The sequence below is a fragment of the Topomyia yanbarensis genome, chromosome 3 (genome assembly GCF_030247195.1).
Source record: "Topomyia yanbarensis strain Yona2022 chromosome 3, ASM3024719v1, whole genome shotgun sequence".
NCBI classification, from domain to species: domain Eukaryota; kingdom Metazoa; phylum Arthropoda; class Insecta; order Diptera; family Culicidae; genus Topomyia; species Topomyia yanbarensis.
The window spans coordinates 128630722-128654263 of record NC_080672.1 but is presented as its reverse complement, the minus strand read 5'-3'; the positions used below and the strand labels follow the sequence as shown (position 1 = coordinate 128654263).

The 23542-nt window shown below is 41.1% G+C and overlaps 1 protein-coding gene across 1 annotated transcript; it reads left to right on the top strand.

Annotated features, from left to right (window-relative positions):
• The first annotated feature begins 851 nt into the window (after positions 1-851).
• LOC131690461 (alpha-N-acetylglucosaminidase-like) lies at positions 852-23510 on the top strand. The gene is made up of 4 exons (XM_058976245.1): positions 852-1158; positions 1216-1400; positions 1459-2647; positions 22804-23510. Exons 1-4 carry the CDS (start codon positions 853-855, stop codon positions 23494-23496), a joined length of 2373 nt encoding a protein of 790 aa, XP_058832228.1. The 5' UTR covers position 852; the 3' UTR covers positions 23497-23510.
• The last annotated feature ends 32 nt before the right edge of the window (positions 23511-23542 follow it).

Genomic DNA, 23542 nt, shown 5'->3' with positions numbered 1-23542 from the left:
CGGACCAGAAGGACCGTTTCTTCCATCTTTCCAAAAGTTTTCTATGTCTTGCATTCAAAAGGATTTAAAATATTTTTTGCAAAAACCGTTTCAATTGCAAAATCCGTGCAAAAAACTGCCAAAATTCTGCAAGGACTTGGAATATGTTTGCAAAAACCGCGTTAATTGGAAAATCCGCGTAAAAAACCTCGTGAAAAAAACCTGAGTGTATTACTTTTTAATGACAGGCATTGTGCCATCATGCACAAGATTTCATATTATTAAGCCTCCTTACTTCAAAGCACAATTGGTCGGTGTTAAGTCAGACCGGACTAAGTCGCAAAATCTTTTAAAAAAATGAAATTATGATAGCACTGGATAAAGAATTTCTTAAGCTACAACTACAAAGCCTACGACTTTTACCAGATTTGAAATATGTTATAATGATCAAGATTTATGACAAAAAATAATTTCAAATTATAACGTAAAGGAAACTTTAAATTCGTTTTCTCGAAATAAATACAATGTCACTTAGTTCGGTCTGACTTAACATCGACCAATTATAGCAACCACATCGTTTGAATGATTTTGTTACACTTTAGCTTATTGCAGCTTCGGAACCAAACAAAATAAATATCAGGAACAAAAATGGGTGATTTGTTTAGCTTTTAGAACATTTTGTTATAATCTTCCGGTAGGAATTCTCGTCTATGTAGGATTAACGCGAACCTATTGCTCAACGCCAGCTAACTGAGTTACAAAGAAAAAAGTTGTTTAGTTTACAGTCTCACCGCGTCAATTGATAATAACCGATATGGAACGAACAAGCTGTGTGGTCGCCCGCGAAGCTAATACAAACGACGCACATTTCGAATGGGCACTCGCCGGTATAAGATCAGTATATCACCGATAGTTGAGGGACAGTGCTGCGTGCTCCTGGCCGAGAATGCGATTATGAATTTGTATCAGTTGATTGCTTTCAGTTTCACTCTCACAACTTCGCTAGTAATCGAGAGCAGTCCTAGTTTTAGTGCACACATCCTGCAGCATGTTAGGAGCAAAACTGCTTCCGAGGATCAACAATTAGCTGCAACTGAACTGATCGGTAGAATTATTCCGGAACGAGCGAAGCAGTTTGTTGTATTCGTTGACGGTAGTTTGAGGTTAAATTCATTTAAGGTGCGTGTCTATTTGCAAGTGTGTGTGTGCTTATTTTATTTAAAATGTAATTTATAGTTATTAAAAAACGGCGAAACAAACGGTAAAGTGATCATCACTGGTTCCACTGGAGTGGCTGCCACAAAGGGTTTCTATCACTACCTGAAATATTTCTGTGGATGTCAAATCTCATGGGATGGTGATCAGCTGAATTTGCCACACACCCTTCCAGATGTGAATGTTAACGTAGAAGCTATTAGCAGGTAGGTAGATGTTTTCAATGAGTTATAAATAAACTGAACTAAGACCATTTGATTTTAGCATAATATATTACCAAAATGTTTGTACATGGTCCTACTCGTTTACCTGGTGGACGTGGACGGAATGGCGTCGGCACATCGACTGGATGGCACTGCAGGGGATTACGCTGAGTTTGGCACCTTTTCAGGAACAACTTTGGGCAGAAGTGTATAGTGAATTCAATCTCACTCAGCAGGAAATCGATAACCATCTCTCGGGACCGGGATTTTTCGCTTGGCAACGCATGGGTAACATTCGAGGTTGGGGTGGTCCGTTAACGGAGCATTTCAAGAATTTCTCTTCTGTGCTACAGTCACGGATCGTGCTGCAAATGCGTCGGCTGGGTATGGTTTTAGCACTTCCAGCATTCGCTGGTCATTTGCCAGTTCAGTTTGGGTGGCTCTACCCGAAGGCCAAACTTAGCCCGGTAGAAGTTTGGAACAGATTCCCTCCACAATATGCTAGCCCATTGTTTTTGGACCCAGTTGATCCGCTGTTTCAGGAAATAGGATCCATGTTTTTGGAGAAGACGATTGCTCGCTACGGAACCGATCACATCTATTTCAGCGATCCTTTCAACGAGATTCAACCACGATCTTCAAGTGCCAAGTATTTGGCTGAAGCTGCCGACGGTATTTATCAGGCAATGGTGACAGTTGACCCGTTTGCTGTTTGGCTGCTTCAAGGGTGGATGTTTGTGAAAAATCCATTTTGGAGCGATCGTGCCATTAAGGCGTTCCTGACGGCAGTTCCCATTGGGCGGATGCTGGTGTTGGACTTGCAGTCGGAGCAATTCCCGCAGTACGGAAGGACCAACTCCTATCATGGGCAACCGTTCGTGTGGTGTATGTTGAGCAATTTTGGAGGGACTCTGGGAATGCTCGGGTCGGTTGATATTGTGTTCGGGAGGATTCGTGAGACCAGGACTAATGCGAATATGACCATGATTGGAACTGGAATAACACCCGAAGGGATCAATCAGAACTATGGTTTGTATGAATTTGCGCTGGAGATGGGATGGAATTCAGACATAAACGATGCGGGACAGTGGTTTCGGAAATACGCTGCCTGTCGGTATGGAAGTGACGACGAACATCTGCAGGATGCGTGGAGTGTGTTTAAGTCAACGGTTTACTCTTTTAAAGGATTACAGCTGATGAGGGGCAAATACACGTTCAATCGACGGCCTAGTTTGAAACTTCATCCATGGGTAAGTATTTTTTTTAAACTAATTCATTTGACATGACTTGGTGTGTTACCCTAACTAACTCGTACTCGAACGATTCGCATTAATGAGAGTTTAATCGCGATTTCTCTTATGTATGATAAACGATGTATGGAAAAGATTCAAAATAATCCCAATCAAGAAATGAGTTAATCTGAGATACATTGTCAATTTGAGATCTTTAAGCATTTGAACGTATTACGGAACAGCAAATATCTCATTACATCCAAGAAGGGAATTTAATTTCGACTTTTCAGTCCGGATACCATCATGGTTATAACAGGTGTGTGACGATATAGGATTTGTAATCGATAGAAATCAAAAAAAAATCAATGTTTTAATTTTATTGGATTTTTCCTAAGCATGGACACCATATCATATGTATATTGGAATATCTGCCCGTTCTCAAAATAGGCGTAGAGTAGTATTGAATGGTTTGTGTTACATTCGTTACAACCAGAAAAAAGACAGATCGTGTCTCCCACTTGCAACATACATTCATAGCAATTCATTATATGACTACATTACAGCTGAGTCCTGCATCGAAAAACCGGACAGTCCCTGTCCTCTGCCCTGTAATTCGCTATTTGTTTGAAAAACTTCGACCGTTTCAAATTACTCGCGTTAGAAACTACTTTATTACAGACCATTCAACTGCGCAATACGTTCCTTCTTCGTGCGAGGTGTTTATCTATGCAATTCTTTGCCACTTTTATGAGCGAAGAAAAATTAGTAGGAGAGACCGGTGTTAGTTTTTTTTCATAAAACGTTTATTTGACACGGCATTTGCAAAAGCTTTTTTACGCCGGGGTTTTTTTTTTACATAACATGTTACAAACGTTCTTAAGACTATCACGTTATAAAAAAAATTCACTTTCTAATGCTAACACTGAGGATAATCATCATTTTGAATGTTTTTAATTCGACGAGAACATTTCAAATGGGCCGATAAACAAAACGTAAACAATTCCGGTAAATACTTACTTCAAATGGACACTAACAAAGCTTGATACATACCTTAAATAAGCCGATTCTGAAGCCTGGCTGTTGGGGAAATAATGGATTATCGAAAAGGCACATAAGCAAAATAACTTGTTTTGCTTATGTTCCCTTTCACTTCCCCTCAAAAATTAACGGCTCATAAACACCAAACAACAAAACGGAAAAATTTGTTTATGGACCCTTTTCTTAATGAAAAAGACTATACTTGAAAAGGGAACAAAAACATCGCAACACCAAGAAAGGGATCAAAATAAACGTCACATAATCATTTGCTGTAAACAAAAGGGCTCACCCGCACGCACTATAAGCTAACGTCTCACCGAAAAGGGATTATGGGAGAGGGCACAAAACCAGTGCGATGTTTCAAAAGGGACCAAAACATTTATCTACAAAAAACGTTCAAAATACAATTTTTTTAATAAATCTGTTATATTATTCGGAAAAAATGGTTAATTTAACACGGCATTGAGTTGTTTGGTCCTCAAATCAAGCTCCTGTTCATAAATGGGAATATAAAATACGTGGTAATTTTTCGGACGCCATTTTCTCAACATGAGCATATTGTATATAATGCCTTATGAAATGTTGACGTCGAATTGAGTGCAACCACCGTCCCAGATCTCCATTGTCCCATGATGTTTGCCAACTAGTAAGCGTCCTCTGACGAGAAGCGCTATAAAATTCATTGAAGGCAATAGGTCTTTCATAGATGTCACCGTCCAGCGCCCCTATTTTGGCTAAATTATCCGCTCTCTCATTACCCGGTATGGAGCAATGAGCGGGAATCCACACTAAGGTAATTTGATAAGATTTATTTGTTAATTTAGTAAAGTAGTCTCGTATCTTCATCAAAAAGAACGGAGCGTGATTATCAAGCTTTAATGAGCGTAGTGCCTTAATTGTGCTGAGGCTATCTGTGAGAATGAAATAATGGCTGGAAAGTAAAGTATCAATGATTTCCAGACTATAGTGAACTGCTGCTAGTTCGGCTGTATAAACGGAGGCAGGTTCTGCAAGTTTGAAAGAGATCGAGGTGTTATTGTTGAAAATACTGAAGCCAGTGGCCTCATTGATTCGTGACCCATCAGTGTAGAACATTTTATGGCAGTCAATGTGTTGGTATTTACTTATGAATATTTTAGGGATCTCCAGAGAGCGCTGGTGATCCGGGATTCCACGAATTTCCTCTTGCATGGACGTGTCGAAAAATAAAGTGGAATCGGGAGTATCTAGTATATTAACACATGTCATAACATAACTAGAAGGCGTTATTTCTTGTGACATGTGATTGAAGTACACTGTCATGAATCTGATTTGGGATTGAAGCTCGACAAGTCTTTCAAAATTTTCAATTACCAATGGATTCATAACCTCACATCGTATAAGTAAACGAGAGGAGAGATCCCAGATTCGATCTTTTAAGGGAAGAACTCCCGCTAGTACTTCAAGACTCGTCGTATGTGTCGATTGCATGGAACCTAAGGCGATTCGTAAACAACGGTACTGTATTCGTTCCAATTTAATAATGTGAGTGTTTGCAGCTGAACGGAAACAGAAGCACCCATATTCCATTACTGAAAGTATCGTTGTTTGATACAATCTTATCACGTCACTTGGATGAGCACCCCACCAAGATCCGGTTATTGTTCGGAGAAAATTTATCCTTTGTTGGCACTTCTTTATCAGATACCTAATGTGGCCTCCCCATGTACCTTTAGAATCGAACCAAATTCCGAGATATTTAAAGGTCATGACTTGGGCTATCGTTCTACCAACCAACTGAAGCTGAAGCTGAGCTGGATCACGCTTCCTTGAAAAAACAACCAACTCTGTTTTCTCCGTAGAGAAATCGATGCCTAACTTCAAATCCCAACTTGATAAATTATCCAAACTATTTTGCAGTGGTTGTTGTAAATTTATGGCTTTTGGTCCTGTAACAGAAACCACGCCATCATCTGCAAGTTGCCTTAGAGTGCATGGGCTGACAATACAATTATCAATGTCATTCACGTAAAAATTATAGAGAAGGGGGCTTAGACAAGAGCCTTGTGGGAGGCCCATGTAACTTATTCTGAGTATCGCCAAATCGCCAGATGAAAAATGCATGTGCTTTTCTGACAATAAATTGTATAAATAATTATTTAATATCGGTGAAAGACCACATTGATGTAGCTTCTCCGAGAGAACATCAATGGAGACTGAGTCGAATGCTCCTTTTATGTCTAAGAACACAGACGCCATTTGTTATTTTTTTTGCGTAAGCGAGTTGGATTTCTGACGAAGGTAGCGCCAGACAATCATTCGTTCCCTTTCCCCTCCGAAAACCAAACTGGGTATCTGATAGCAAGCCGTTCGCCTCAACCCAATTGTCGAGACGTCGTAGGATAATTTTTTCCAACAATTTCCTGATGCAGGATAGCATTGCAATCGGTCGATACGAGTTATGGTCGGAGGCTGGTTTTCCCGGTTTTGGAATGGCGATAACTCTCACTTGTCTCCAGTCCTGCGGGACTATGTTCTGCTCAAGAAGCTTATTGAATAAATTCAACAAGCGTCTTTTTGCTAGGTCAGGCAGATTCTTCACCAAGTTGAATTTCATTCTGTCTGGACCCGGAGCATTATTGTTGCATGAGAGGAGTGCAATTGAAAATTCCATCATTGTCAAAGGCGAATCTATGGAATCGTTACTCGTGGGAGCATCGCGAATGATTTTCTGCGCAGGAGCAGAATCTGGACAAACTTTCTTCGCAAAATTAAATATCCAGCGATTCGAAAAATCTTCGCTTTCATTAATTACGTTACGATTCCTCATTCTTCTGGCTGTGTTCCAAAGAGTACTCATTGATGTTTCTCTTGACAAACCATCAACGAAACGTCTCCAATAACTAGACTTTTTGGCACGACGGAGACTGTCAAATTTGTTTTGTAAAATCGAATAATTTTCAAAGTTTGCTCGTGTACACCCTTTCCGTTTCATAATTTCTTTGTAAGCAACTTGTTTAGCTTCATATGCATCCTAGCACTCTTTGTCCCACCAGGGATTAGGAGGCCGGCTGTTCATTATCATGCCAGGATTGCATTTCGTTTGGGTTTGTTCTGCTGCTTCAATAATCAAACCCGCTAGAAATTCATATTCTTCGGTAGGTGGTAGCTCTTCCGTCGAAACAAGAGAAGTGGAAATTAAAGATTGGTATTTTTTCCAATCAATATTTCGTGTCAAGTCATAAGGGACATTGATTGAATTCGTGAGGCCTAATTCACTGTTAATTGAAATTACGACTGGCAAATGATCGCTACCGTGAGGATCAGGTACAACCTTCCACGTGCAATCTAACCGAAGTGATGTCGAGCATAGAGATAGATCTAATGCACTTGGTCGTGCGGGTGGTCTGGGAATGCGTTTTGCTTCGCTTGTATTTAAAACTGTCATATTGAGCTCGTCACAAACATTGTATATCAAAGAGGATCGATTATCATTGAAGAGGGAACCCCACAATACTCCGTGCGAGTTGAAGTTTCCCAGTATCAGCCGCGGAGCAGCCATGGATTCCACTACCTCAAAAATCTGACGTTGTCCAATTTGAGCTTTGGGAGGTATATATATAGAAGCGATAGACATGTCTTTGCCTTTAATGTTCGTTTGGACAGCTACAGCCTCAGTGCCCGCAAACAAGGGGATGTTAATTCTATAGAAAGGATAGCACTTTTTAATTCCTAGAAGCACTCCTCCATACAGGGTGTCTCGGTCTAGTCGAATAATGTTGAAATCATTCAAGTTGAAATTAATGTTTGAGGTAAGCCATGTTTCACATAAAGCAAAAGCATCGCATTTCAAATTATGCGGCAAAATTTTAAGGAGTCAATTTTAGGTATGATACTTCTGCAATTCCACTGTAAAACAGTGATGGAATCTTTCATTGGAGGAGGTGAATTACCCATTGAAAGATACAATCGCTGCAAGGATGGGCCATTGAGCAATCAGCTGCTCTAAAAATGTTCAAATTGTTGGGAGGAACGCTGAAAGTATATTTTTTAGTGGTTCAGAAATATTGAATGCTTTGAAAATCCAATCAACAACTTCAGAAAATTTCAATAAACCTATCCCCGGTTGAGGCTCGGAGGAAGTTGAAGTTCTATGATTTCCAGTAATGGTGTTCTGTTTGGATTGTACATTACCAAAACCGGGAGGGACTGGCTTCGGTATTGCATCGGAATTCTTTAGCTTTGGCCGCAATTTATTTGTTGGAGGAGAAATTTTAAGGCCCTTGCTTGGCAGTTTGGGAAAAGAGGATTGTTTTCTTTTCCTGGATCCTCTAGGTAAAACAAATGATGTACCTTCGGACGCTTCGTCAGAGTCAGACTCTTTCGGCAATAGAATAGCGTATCTGTTTTCTGGGACCGTGGGTTCAGGAGTAGCATTTTTCAGTATTTCTGCATAAGAGCGCTTAGATCTCTCCTTCAAGGATCGTTTAATTTTCTCCTCCCGCAATTTATATATGGGACATGCAAGGAGTTCGTGTGAAGTTTCTCCGCAATGTAAACATTTTTCTAAGTTTTTATTGCATGTATCCTCTTGATGAGGCCCCCCACATTTGCCACACCGTACCTTATTGGAACAGTAGGTGGCTGTGTGGCCAAGCTGTTTACAATTGAGTACCGGTGTTAGTTGGCGGTGTTGTCAGTGTTCACATTTTACCGCTTTGATTTAGAAAGCGTAGATCTTGCAAAAGACAACACTTTGTATGAAAGGGCAGACAGTTGGTAACATATCTGAAATTTATTAAAATGTTTGACGCATTGTCTCCATTTCTAGAAACAAAAATATGTAACGCAGAAAACCTCAGCTCTGCGGTAAGTTGGCGGTATGTCTTTTTAATGCTTTTGCATAGTAGAATGTGTCCAACTATGCAAAATGTTTGTAACTCATGGTAAGCGATCGTAGATCAAAAACATTTTTCGAAAATGTGTGACTGCGTATTTGTGAAAATAGTCAGGAATATCCCTATACATTATTAGAGCAATTATCTCTTTTATATTGAGCCCAAGGCTTACTCGGCCAAAGAAGCAATATAACAAAAGAAAATTATAACACATTTAGTTTGGGTTCTAGTGAATTCTGAGCTGTTACATCTAAGCCTTTTTTAATATATATTATTTTCTATTTGATTATATTGTTTTGTTTGCATTACATTTCTAATTTAGTATATTGGGTGTTCAGCCACATGTGGTGACTTTTCATCCTTATTGTTTACATGATTCAGTTAATTATTATTAAGATATAATATGCTTTCACAGTTAAGTATTTTTTTCAGTAGGATGTTTTAAACCTACTTGTCTTGTGAAAAAGGAGCTAAACAATTCTTACTAACTTATAAACTAAAAAAGGCATAGACGTCAGTACTCTGAACTTCATATCTTTCAAAGTTGGAGTTCACCCAAAGTACCGTGAAGCAGCTCTTAACCCTGACACATGGCCGCAAGGCATATTGTTCAGGGAATTTGAGGATAGCCGTACCCAGAACATTTGGTGCCCACCGACTGATTTTCCTACGCCTTCGGAAGCCGCATGTATTCCGCTAAGTCAACCCGGCCCATCAACCCTACAGAGGACTCCGCAACGATTGGCAATGCCACTATACCAAGCTACACCGCCATTGTGAAGGAGTGTCGACGCTGATCGCATACTGGGACGCAATGCAGTTGGTACAATGGAAGCCCTCGATCCCCCCGCTACAGTCGAGCCCTTGCAGCCAGCGTTCAGCAGTCGTCCCGGTCCTGTATGTGTGGGTGGAGAAGGGGTCTTCCAAGCCGCCTTTCTCGGCAAGTATTATACAAATTGTAACGATACAACGGTTAAACCGATTCACGCTTCTAGTTCATCGTCCAACACTCGCCGTAAGCTACTACCGTCCCGTTCCTGCTCTCCGCATCGCTCCATCGGGGTTCAACACATACTGGGACGCACCGCAGTTGGCACTATGGAAGCCCTCGAGCCCCCCGCCACAGTCGAGCAATTGCAGCCAGCGATCATCAGTCGTCCCGGTCCTGTGTGTGGGATGGGTGAAAGGGTCTTCCAACCCGCCACAAATGGCAAGTATACATCTGATCCGAACACTTCAAGCGCTGATGTATTCTTCGCTTCCAGTAATTTGCCTTTTGCTCTAACATCTTGTGACGAGATGTCAACTATTTCTGTCGCCGATGATGATCGCTGCATTCTGGAGCGCGATGCAGTTGATTCGCCCTCTGCAGAACCTGATCCGTCATCCAATAACATCGAGATTTACTACCAGAATGTTGGTGGCTTAAATTCATCAACGGACAGCTATTTGCTCGCGACCACGGGCTGCTGTTATGACGTCATCGCCTTAACCGAGACGTGGCTCAACAACCGTACTCTGTCTCAGCAGGTGTTTGGTTCAACATTTGATGTCTTCCGCTGTGATCGCAATGCCCTCAACAGCCGCAAGACATCAGGTGGTGGTGTACTCATCGCCGTTCGCCATGGTATAAAAGCCCGAGTGATCAACGATGAGCGGTGGGAGAGCTCCGAGCAAGTGTGGATATCAGTGAAACTTGCCGATCGCAATCTCTTCCTGTGTGTCGTGTATTTTCCACCTGACCGAATTCGTGATTACAGCCTGATCGATGTACATCTTTCCTCCGTTTCTTTCATCACCTCGATCGCTGCCCCATCTGATGATATTGTTATACTGGGCGACTTTAACTTACCTGGCTTGACCTGGTGCCCAGCAAGTAATGGATTTCTACGATTGGATATCGAAAAATCTGTGCTTATCAACAATGCCAGTTGTATCTTGGACAACTACAGTAGCGCAACTCTTCGGCAAATTAATAATATCATCAACGAGAACGGACGTACATTGGACCTCTGCTTTGTAAGTGCCCGGGACTACGCTCCGTACTGCTGCGCCGCTCCGACACCTTTAGTTCAGCATGTGCGCCATCATCCCCCACTACATCTTGTACTCGCTGGTAACCTTGGAGTGAGTTTTGAAGACGTCTCAAGCTCTATCGTCTACGATTTTAAAAACGCTGACTACGACAGCATCGTTAGCACGCTGTTGGATATAAACTGGGACGAAAATCTTAACAATGATGACGCGAACGAAGCAGCGATGACGTTTTCTAATATTCTTAACTACCTAATCGACCGTCATGTGCCAAAACGAACAGTCAGCACAAATCAACACCCTCCCTGGCAATCAACAGTGCTTAGACGATTAAAAACTGCCAAACGAGCCGCATTTAAAAAGTTCTCGAAGCATAAGACACTTGCATTACGAAACCACTACTTTCAACTCAACCACGAATACAAACAGCAAAGCAGACGTGCCTTTTTTAGATATCAGCGAAACGTCGAACGTCAACTGAAATCCAAGCCCAAGTCGTTTTGGAAATATGTGAACGAGCAGCGAAAAGAATCCGGGTTACCATCTTGTATGTCATTAAATGGAGTTTTAGGCACCGACACTAAGGAAATTTGCCAATTGTTTTCCGACAAATTTTCAAGCGTTTTTTCCGACGAGAACCTTTCCCCACAACAAGTCGCTGCCGCTTCAAATCTAACTCCTTCTCTAGGACGAACCATCAACCGAATTTGTGTCGATAATGCTGCCATTCTTGCAGCAAATTCCAAGCTGAAAGCATCTAGTTCCCCGGGTCCAGATGGCGTTCCTTCGATTTTTGTCAAAAAGTGCATCAGCGGGCTTCTTGAACCACTTCGGCGAGTCTTTGTGCTATCACTCAATACTGGAACATTCCCTTCCTGCTGGAAAGCAGCGCACATGTTTCCAGTTCACAAAAAAGGAAACAAATCGAACATTGACAATTATCGAGGAATCTCGTGTTTAAGTGCAGTATCAAAACTATTCGAGCTGGTTGTCTTAGACCCTCTTTTCTTTCACTGCAAACACTACATTGCAGACGATCAACACGGATTTATGCCTAAACGATCGACAACGACTAACCTGCTCTCGTTCACAACATATGCAATGGATGGATTCGCTGACGGATTGCAAACCGATGCTATTTACATGGATCTATCTGCGGCCTTCGACAAAATCAATCATGATATCGCAATAGCGAAGCTGGACAAACTCGGTATTCATGGACAACTTCTGCGCTGGTTTCGTTCCTACCTCGATGGAAGGCAACTTCAAATCAGCATTAAGGACTGTCTATCTACACCATTCTTCGCTACATCCGGCATCCCACAAGGAAGCCATCTCGGTCCAGTGATATTCCTCCTCTACTTTAATGACGTCAACATCAAATTACAAGGACCCCGCCTTTCTTTTGCCGACGACATGAAAATTTTTCAACAAATACGGGATAAAACCGATGCCGAGCTTCTTCAGAGGGAATTGGACAGCTTTAGTACGTGGTGTGATCTAAACAGAATGGTTTTAAACCCGAGCAAATGCTCAATCGTTACGTTCACGCGGAAACGCCATCCGATTCAGTTTAACTACCATCTCTTCGACTCGAGTATTCCAAGACACTCTAACGTCAAGGATCTCGGAGTCATCATGGATTCGGCACTAACGTTCAAACCACATACATCATCCATTGTGGATAAGGCTTCAAGACAGCTTGGGTTCATCTTCCGAATAGCGAAAAACTTTAAGGACGTATACTGTTTAAAATCTCTCTATTGTGCGCTGGTTCGCTCAACACTGGAATATTGTTCTGCTGTTTGGAACCCTTACTACCAGAACGGTGTCGACAGAATCGAGGCCGTCCAACGCCGGTTCATACGCTTTGCACTCCGACATCTTCCTTGGCAAAACAGATTTCAGCTGCCGAGCTACGAAAACCGTTGTCAGTTAATACAGCTCGATACTCTAAGCATCCGGAGGGACTGCTCTCGAGCCCTGTTCGTCTCGGACTTACTGTCTGCCAGGGTGGATTGCCCTACAATCCTCGGACGCCTCGATCTTCAAGCTCGCGTTCGAGCTCTGCGCAATAACTCTCTTCTGCGAGTCCCATTCAGGAGAACTAACTATGGGCGCCAGGGCGCTGTTACCGGACTCCAGCGTGTGTTTAACAGTGTGGCGACGGCGTTTGACTTCAACCTGACAAGGAATTCGATAAAAACTAAAATAATTCGTATTCTGAAATGTAATTAGTTTAAGTAACCACCATTGGGGCCAAGGGGTCTGTTGGTGACGGTACAACAAATAAACAACAATAAACAACAATAAAGAGAGCTAATCGTTGCAATTGAAGATTGCAACGATTTTTGTCGGAAGTTGCTTATAATACTGTTCGTCATAATTTCTAATGTTTCTATGTTTGCAAGTCTGTGCAACTCGTTTGTGCTAAACCAGGGAGGACGCTTCAAAATCATTTTCAGAATTTTATTCTGAATCCTTTGAAGCGTTTTCTTCCTAGTAGCACACCAACTTGCCCAGATTGGAACTGCTTATAGCATTGCCGGTCTAAATATTTGTTTATAAATTAATAGTTTGTTCTTTAGGCAGAGCCTAGAATTCCTAGTTATAAGGGGGCATAAACATTTCATATATTTGTTGCATTTTGTTTGGATTCCTGCAATGTGATCCTTAAAAGTGAGTTGTTTATCGTAAATCAAACCCAAGTATTTAACTTGATCCGACCACGTTAAATTCAAACCATTAAATTTAATAATATGGTTATTATTTGGTTTAAGAGAAGAAGCTCTTGGCTTATGCGGAAACACAATCAATTGTGTTTTTACCGCATTAGTGGAAATTTTCCATTTTTTCAGGTAATCATTGAAAATATTCAAGCTTCGTTGCAGTCGACTGCAGATAATACGAAAACTCCTCCCAGTGGCTGAGATGCTAGTATCATCACAGAAAAGTGACTTTTTACAGCCTGTACAGTGTATCAAAAAATTGTCCGTACAGGGATTGCTCGCATGCGCAGTTGTACATTAAACACATTAAGTTAAAGAATAAAAATCTTAAATTTGTTTATTTATGAACTAAAATAACTCCTTAATTCTATCAAGACATAAATATAAGAAAAATCCATTCAACTTTAAAAAAAATGAATAAAATAAACATCTCTTTCAAAATCAATGTCAAAGAATTGTCCGTACACGACAAGAAATGTTATTGAACTGACTTAAAATACAAAATTAATACTTTGCTGCAATTACGCTCTGCAAACGTCTTTTCATCGAGGAAGCCAGTTTTTGGGTTGTTTCAGGTGAAATTTTCTGCCATTCTTCAACTAGAACCTTCTTCAGCTGGTTCTTATTTTGAATCGGATGTTCTCGGATTTTTCGTTCAAGATGATCCCACAAATTTTCTATGGGATTTAGGTCCGGTGATTGGGGAGGATATGGGAGCGTCGATTTTACATTGTAGAGCAACCATTCCTTGACAATCTTCGAGGAATGCTTGGGGTCATTATCCTGACCAAAGCGAAAATTATCTCCATGGCCCAATTTCCGCGCGCTTGCTTTTAAAATGTCAAGATACATGAATCTATCCATGGTAGATTCGATAATTGTCAAGTTTCCTGGACCAATTGCACTGAAGGCACCCCACACCATAACATGACCACCGCCGTGCTTTACTGTCGGCCGCAGATTTTTCGGATTTAACTCAGTATTCGGTTTGCGCCACAGTCTAACCAATCCGTCAGTCCCAAAAATATTAAATATGCTCTCATCCGTGAATAGAACGTTGTTCCAAAAATCCTCTGGTTCTACTACATATTTTTGAGCGTATTCCAACCGCTTTTTGATATTTTTATCAGAAATGAACGGTTTTTTATGCGCTATGCATCCTCGATATCCTTTATCGTGGAGGGCATTGCGTATTGTTGTGGATTAACTTTAATGTTGTCGTACCGCAACAGGCTATCTGCAAGCTTAGGAGCACTCTGTTTAGGATGATCCTTGATTTCACGTAAAAGTATGCGAACGTGACGATCTGTAAGCTTCGGTTTGCGACCTCTTCCGGGAGCAGTCTCAAGAGATTTTGTTTTCTTGAAGCTCTGAAGTACATACTGCACCGAAGATCGTGGGCGATTCACAGTTCCTGCAATTTCGGACAGGCTTTTACCATCTTCCTTCAAATCAACGATCAATTTTCGGATGGCCAGCGGAATTTTAGTGTGAGAATCGGCCATTATACGGACAAAATTATCTAACACCTTTAAATTGCACGAAAAAACTAAAAAAAAATTGATTTTATCGATTATGCTGTAAAAATCACCAGAAACTTATTCTACAGGACACGACGCGGGTGCTTGTTTCTACCTGTTTGACACATACTTGTTTACTTCACAAAGTTTTGAAACGGTCGTAAGTGTACGGGCAATTTTTTGACGTCGGTTTCGTTGCTTTTTTGAAGCTCGCAAATATTTTAACAAAGTTATTGGTTTTCAGCATAATTTGACATTTGAACTACAAAACGGACTGCAATCTGCACCAAATGGCCTAAACTATCAATTGAGGAGAGTCCCCTTAATACATTTTTCTAATGATTTATTATTGGAGTAGATGCTGTACGGGCAATTTTTTGATACAGTGTAGGTAGATTTGGAAGATCAGTGGTAAAAATATTGTACAGTCGTGATTCGCTGGTTGGGCCACAACTCTGTCCAACTAACGAATTTGATTCGTTAGTTGGACCGACTGACAGATGTCAAAAACTCTCCATAGGAGACGTTAGTAGTGTAATTGCATCTATTCACATCTCTAATAATTGTCAGATTGATTGTCAAAGTAAATTTGACATAAGATTTTAACATTCAGATGCTTTTTAGTTGGACAATGGTCCAACTAGCGAAGGTCCAACTAAAAAGCGGTCCAGTTAAAAATTGTCCAACCAGCGAATCTCGACTGTACAGGATTAGTGCGACGCTTGATCCTTGATCCTTAAACGCCTGCCTTAACGGGTAGCTTATTAGATTTACAATTCTGATAAGAGACCTGTAGGGTACGGTTAGTAAGTTAATTTTTAATTAGCTTTTTTATGTAAATTGGAAAAATTGAAATACCACATTTTGGCAATTAATCCTTTGTGCCAAACACTGTCGAAAGCTTTTTCGATGTCTAGAAGAGCAACTCCAATGGAATAGCCTTCTGAGATATTTGCCTTTATCATGTTAGTTACTCTCACAAGTTGATGAGTAGTTGAATGTCCAATACGAAATCCAAACTGCTCAGGAAGAAAAATAGAATTCTCATTGATATGTGACATCATTCTAGTAAGGATGATTTTTTGACATTAAAAATGTCTTACTCCACTATCTGGGGCTAGGTGTCATTCTAAAATCTAAACTATCTCCCATGTAACGAAACTATGTAAGGTTTGCACGCTTATAACTCCGATATTACTAGATGGATTTTAATCGTTCATACATCAACCGATTCAAAAACACCTAACTTAAATATTGGTAATAATTTAATATCTCCCCAATAAAAGTAGACTTTTGGAAATTGATAAAATTAAAAAGTTCACGAAAAACGGGAAAATTACCATTCGTGAGGCAGATTTCTCAGACACAGCCGTCAAGAGAGGGCAGCTTAGTTGCTCAATGAAACACGAAAAGTCATAAATAGAAGCAACGCATGTCCGTTAAAATCAGTTGTTGATCTTATCCCATACGAGCAACATCGTCTCCGGGCGATGCAATAAGCGCTATCGATTTTCGGTAACGTTGGCATTTGCACACACTCGCACCCAAGTGACTAAACCATAGACGGTTAGTTTATAAATAGAGGTGACGCGTACCCGTTTGAATCAGTTTTTGTTCTTATGTCGAACGGGTAAGATCATGACTGCAGCGTCTGGGCACTACAATAAGCGGTAGACGCTATGCATTTTCGGCAGCGGTGGCCGTGTGCGGATTTTTCGGGTACCAGCACGGTGTCACAGAATGATTTGCAAAGTGGGTGGGTGGGGTGGTTTGGATTTAATTCAATACGGTGTGTGCTGCTTAAGAGTGTTGCGTTTGAAAAATATATATTTATTTTTATGCATGCGTGTGCGTTGTAACTTGTTAATCCATGTTTACGGCGCTTTGTAGCTGCGTAGGGTAAAAAGCCTATTGGTTTTCATGTTTCATATTTCGGTTATGTTTTTTATCAGTAAGGCATCTGACAACGTGCTTCTGTAGTTATTGCACTGTTCAGCAGCGTAGTATTTTATATAGGAGAGTACACTCAGGTTTTTTACGCGGATTTTGAAATTTACGCGGTTTTCATTAACGCGTTTTTTTTAAATTTACGCGGTTTTCATTTACACGGCCTGTATCCCCTGCGTGAAAAATCTGAGTGTAATTGCATCGGAAACAATCACATTCCCAGCAGATCTTTTTTTTCTAATTTCAAACACTTTTGTTTCGTACTGCACACAACGGAAAATTTTAAAACTGAACTTACCGTCCCAGCAGCAGTTGAAGCGGGTGTTCTTTTTCGATTCAAATTCAAGCCATGTCTTAAGCGTTACTGGACTCAAAATTGTTTTCCCAGTTTATCCAGTCAGAATATCTGTACTACCCTATGTATTTAAAACACAGTTCTAATTGCGTTTCAAAGTATACAACAAATAGAACGGTTGGGTATACTAATTTAAATTTTAAAATAAATCTGCTTTAAATTATGAAACAAACCGCTGTACTGATGATATAATTATGTCAGTCCTATTACCACATAAAACACCTATATAACATAAAACGCTGCAGAATTGGTTTAATAATACAATGTTTACACTACAGAGTTATAACACGTTATAATAATTAGCAACAAGAAAAATGTCACCAAGATAGCATAAAAACCCGTTTTAACTGATAGTGCGAACGTTGTATAACAATGTAATTTATCAAACAATTTCATTTGTTCAACCACTAATCGATCAAGAAATACTTAACCTTAAGATTGTTTACTTAAGTTCATTAGTACATTATTGAAAATTTAAATGGAATTTCATATTTCATGGAGAATCTGTATATTTCCGTTGGCGGGCATGGGCTTCCTCATCACAGTTCTCAATATGGAACTTTTCTTTTGAATATATTTTCTGGACAGACCAGCCTATTTTTACTAGATGGATCAGCCAAATAATGCCAATCACCTAGTGAGCTACTTGATTAATTAATAGATTACCGTTAAAAGACCTTCAAAAAATTATGTTTTGATGGGGAGGGTATATAGCAAATTGTAACATATGAAAACAAGCGAGTGAACAAGAACGTGAGTCGATATGTGTGATAGATAAAATTCATTTGCACGCTCTTGAAAAAAGCTACATTTTTAATGTCACCGTGGTCGTGTCCTGTACACAACCCTTTAATTTTTCAAATAATTTACTAATAGAAGAGAGTAAACTAATTGGTCGATAGCTAGATGCTTCTGCTGGGTTTTTATCTGGTTTCAAAATAGTAATAACCTTGGCATTTTTCCATCTTTCAGGGAAGTATGCTAATTCAAAACATTTGTTGAAAATTTTGACCAAGTATCTCATGGTGATTTCGGGAAGGTTTTTATGAAGAATGTTGAAAATTCCATCATAACCTGGAGCTTTCATATTTTTTAACTTTTTTATGATGGATTTGATCTTATCATAGTTTGTTTCAACAATATTGTCTAGAGACAATACTTGATTTGAAACGTTTTCATATTTTTGTAAGACTTCGGTTTTAAAAGGACTCACAACGTTGAGACTAAAATTATGGACGCTTTCAAACTGCTGAGCAAGTTTTTGAGCTTTTTCTTCGTTTGTAAATAGCATGTGGTTCCTTCAAAGCTGGAGTTGGTTTCTGAGGTTTCCTAAGAACCTTGGAAAGTTTCCAGAAAGGTTTAGCATTTGGCTTGATTTGTTCAACCTCTTTCGCGAAATTTTCATTTCTTCTTCTTATGCTTAATTTCTTTTTGTAGATTCTGATAGATACATGTCATAGCAGGATCACGAGAACGTTGATATTGACGTCTTCGAACATTCTTCAAGCGAATCAGAAGTTGAAGATTGTCGTCAATAATAGGAGAATTAAATTGTTTTTGTATTGTTGGTACTGATAAATTTCTAGCATCAACTATAGAATTATTTAAATTTTGTAATGCCGTATCAATGTCAGCTTTATTTTGTAAATCAAGGTCATGATTAAAATTATTCTCAATATAAGTTTTGTACCTTCCCCAATTCGCTTTGTGATAATTGAACACTGAGCTAATGGGATTGAAAACAGCTTCTTGAGAAAGTGAAAAAGTCACTGGAAGATGATCAGAATCAAAATCAGCATGTGTAATCAATTCGCTACAAATGTGACTTTGATCTGTCAAAACCAAAACAATTGTTGATGGATTCTTTACAGGCGAATGTCAATGGTTTCTTTACATGAGGATATAAGGGAAAAAGTCTCTTACTTTGGAGTGAATTCCAGAAATAAAAAGTTTTGATGATTTTTGAGCTCTAAATAGTAGCATCAACTTGCCCCGCATGCGTCACCACAAACTTATAAATAATTTACTTTATAAAAATGGATTTTAAAAATTTCTTTCATTTGTGGATATGTGAAATATCTATATGGAGACTGAAAGCTCTTCTCAAGCACTAACGGAAAATATTATCATTCGAGGAATAGATCACCTTAAATAACACAAAACGTTTAAAATGAAGAAAATGTACACAGCATGCTCGAAAACAAAATATCGCCCACAACTTAAATAGATAATATAGATAAAGTGTTTTATATTACTTGAGGTACACAACGAGAGGCAACGCTATATCTCTAATAGAAAAGGAGCAAAGAGGATTCTGGCAACTTACCCCAACCGTCAACAAGCCTCGAGATCCCCTATTCAAGTATAAGAAGCAATGTAAAGAAAATTCAATTAAGGTGTTAAATAATTTAACATGAGACGATTTACCAGTTAAAACTTCCCTAGTAACAACTGAGGCTATATGGTAGTATTAAAGATTGAACTTGTAGCGTGCTATAAAACCTCATTGTTACTTGAGATTTGCAGCAATAAAAAGACATCTCCAACGTGGTACTGAAGACTGCGATCCTGGCGTTTCCTGACATGTTCAGGATAGTCCTAAAGAAATGCCTGGACGATGGCTATTTCCCGGATAGATGGAAGATCCAAAAGCTGGTGGTGCTGCCAAAACCAGGGAAACCTCCAGGAGATCCAGCAACGTATCGGTCTATATGCCTGTTGGATACTCTTGGGAAGCTCCTGGAAAGGGTAATTCTCAACAGGCTGATGACCTACACTGAAAGTGAGAACGGACTATCGCGGAGGACTTTCGGAAAGGGATATCGACAGTGAACGCCATCCGCGCAGTCATCGCGAGCGCGGAGAAAGCATTGAAGCAAAAAAGAAGGGGTAATCTCTACTGCGCCGTGGTAACAATAGACGTGAAGGACGCGTTCGACAGTGCTAGCTGGAGGGCTATCGCCGTAGCGCTGCAGAGAATGCGGGTTCCGGACTATCCATGCAAGGTTCTGAAAAGTTACTTCCAGAACCGAGTACTGGTCTACGAAACGAACATGGGGCAGATGTCGATTAGGGTCACGGTGGGAGTATCCCAGGACTCTATACTCGGCCCAACGCTCTGGAATGTAATGTAAAACGGAGTGTTAACACTGGAACTTCCCAGGGGCGTTGAGATCGTCGGCTTTGTAGATGATGTTGTCCTGACGATGACCGGCGAGACCCTTGAGGAGGTGGAGATGTTGACGGCAGAGACAATACGCATCGTGGAAACCTGGATGGCTGACGTCAAGTTGCAGCTGGCTCACCACAAGACCGAGGTAGTGCTGGTCAGTAACTGTAAAAAATCCAGCGTGTCGAGATCACCGTCCATCCCATCGATGCGGGCGCTGATGCACCTGGGTGTGACGTTCTACGATCGGTTAAATTACAACAGCCATGTCGACTATGTATGTGAGAAGGCTCCGAAGACAACTAACGCATTGGCAAGGATCATGCCGAATCACGGAGGAGCAAGAGGCAGCACGAGACGTCTCCTGGCGGGTGTCTCGTCCTCAATACTGAGGTACGGCGTACCAGCCTGGGGTGCTGCACTGAACTCAAAGCGGAACCGTACGAAGTTGACAAGCACGTTTTGTTTAATGGCTGTTCGTGTCGTGAGTGCTTACAGAACGATATCGTCCGAGGCGGTATGTGTAATTGCCGGGATGATTCCCATCTACATCACTCTGGCTGAGGACGTGGAATGCTATCAGCGGAGAAATGCACGTAATGCAAAGAGACTGGTCCGAGCGGACTCGTTGGCTTCATCTCCCCTTTACCCGGAGTGTGTGGACGTGAAAGAGACACCGAAACACGTGAAATTTGAATGTCCTAGGTTAGAAGAAGTTCGTAGGAATATGCCTGGTGTGACAGTGGACAATATCGTCGAAGATATGTGCCACGACGAGCATATCTGGGACGCTGTCAACATGAGTATAGTCTCCGAGCTGCAGAGGAAGTGGCGAAGGGACCAACAAAGTAGTGCCATTGGCTAGAACGCCTCCGGGAAACCACAAATCGAGCTTGGGGAGAAATTCCGTTGCCGGGGAACTCTCCGACGATGTAGACTAGGTGCATAGCCGAGGACCAGTAAAGTAGTACGCGACATAGCACCAGGCTTGGGTCATCGGGACGCCAGTGAGCCGTCAGGCTTCACCGGAATCGCCGGGTCGACCTCGACACCATACCGGGTAGCTCGTGAGTAGGCTAGATCCACCACTGGGAATCCGACCGAGTTGACAGTGCCAAATAGCTGCCAGTGGGTCGTTAGGGCGCCAGTGAACCGGAAGCTACACTCCATCTGGAATCGCTGGACGGATCACAGTACCTACTGACTGGCCCGATGACCAGGCTAGGTCCACCGCCGGGGACTAGACCGAGTAGACGGAGCGGGGAACTAAATGGTTCACAGAAAGGTACATCGGTATCGGGAGCAATCTACCGCCTGGGTACTCACGGTAGCGTAGATTCGCCGCCGTGGACTACCTGACAGAATCGTGACGAAAATTGGCTTACGAAACAAAAATCGGTACCGAGAGAAATCCCGTTGCCAGAGAATTCTCAGTCGCAGTAGGATAATATCCGAGTTGATCTCAATAAAATTGGGAGCTAAATGGCACAAGGAAGCGGGAATTGGCGTCGGGGGAAATTCCTCCGTCGGGGTACTATCAGTCGGAGTAGGGTGAGTTCACCGTTGGGGACTATCAATGTAGATCGTGATAAGGCCGGGAGCTGAATGACTCACGGAAACTTCAGCTAAATGGTTCAAGGAATCAGCACCAGAACGGTTCACGGGGACGAGAGCTAAACAGCGACGTAATGGATGAAGACAAAAAGCGAAAGAAAAGTCGAAAGTTGAATCAAAGCTCATAGGTCGAGCCACTCCATGAACAAAGTGGGGCTCCGAGATAGAGCAGAAGAAAGAGGTGCGACGAAGGCACAACGACCCCCCCCCCCCCCCCGCAATGTAATACCTTGTCGTAGTTCCGTGGGGAATAAGGGCGTAAAAAGTAAGGATCGTTTTTAGTGGTTAGGCACGAACGTGAGTCGTGAGTCCCACACTGTGCCAATACACTACAGACCATTCTTTTTAAGCTTTTTAAGCCTTACTATAAAATAACACGCATACATACACACACAGACATCTTTCGATGTCGACGAACTGATACGAATGGCAGATGACAATCAGCCCTCCGGGCCGGGATTAGGTTGACGATTTTTAGAGTGATTGCATAACCTTTCTATATGAGAAAGGCAAAAATGTCTATTTTCGACCAAAGCGTTTGTAAAGGTTAAAAGGACTATAATTGATTTTTTAGCAACCTGAACTACTTAGTTGATGTACGTAGTCTGACAGTATGGTGAACACTATACAGCCTTATTATTCATTACAACGGATTAATTTCTCGAGTGAATGTGGTCGATCGATCCAACTGCTGTCATTATTGAGAATGCAAAAAACATTCGTACGAAAAATTGATTAGTCGTGATATAATTGATAGTTTGAATAAATGCAATTAATGTTGTTACGTACCGTATTGACTGCATAATCAATGCATTGACGTCATTTTCTTTCATGTGTGATTTGAAACTAATGCACGCTGTCAAAGTTGATGTATCTTTATTTTTTTTTCAGATTTGGTATAACGAAACACTGTTCAGCGAAGGTGTTGAACTTTTGCTAGAATCGAACGCTACCAACGCACTGTTTCGCGCCGACGTGGTTGATGTGACGCGCCAATTTCTCCAGAACATAGCCGATCAAATCTACCTAACGATAATGGAAGCCTACCAATCGAAAAACTTGACTTCGCTACAGCTTTCCTCACATCTCTTTCAAGAGCTTCTGGTCGACATAGATCGGTTGCTTAGATCCGATACTCATTTCCTTTTGGGAAGATGGTTGGAATCAGCCAGAGCGATTGGACAAACTAGCCTGGAATGTCAAAAGTACGAGTACAACGCACGGAACCAAATTACACTCTGGGGACCACAGGGACAAATTGTGGACTATGCCAACAAACAGTGGGCCGGTATGGTGCAGGACTTTTTCCTTCCTCGCTGGAAATTATTTTTGCAAGAGTTGGAATGGGCTGTCGCATCGAACAGTTCGATCAACGAAATTAAGGTAAAGAATAAAATCTTTCGAGTGGTAGAGCTACCATTTAATACCGACAATAAACGGTACTTGGTGGAAGCAGAAGGAGATTCGTTGATGATCGCTAGAGAATTGTTTCATTTATGGCGTCAGCGTAGAGGGAAGCTTAACGCTTTGCCAAGGGTAAAGACAAATGTGCAGAAGAAAACAACGAAGATGCTAAATCGATAGTGTGGAAAATACAGTATAGGTTAAGTGTAATAAAAGTTCGGCTTTG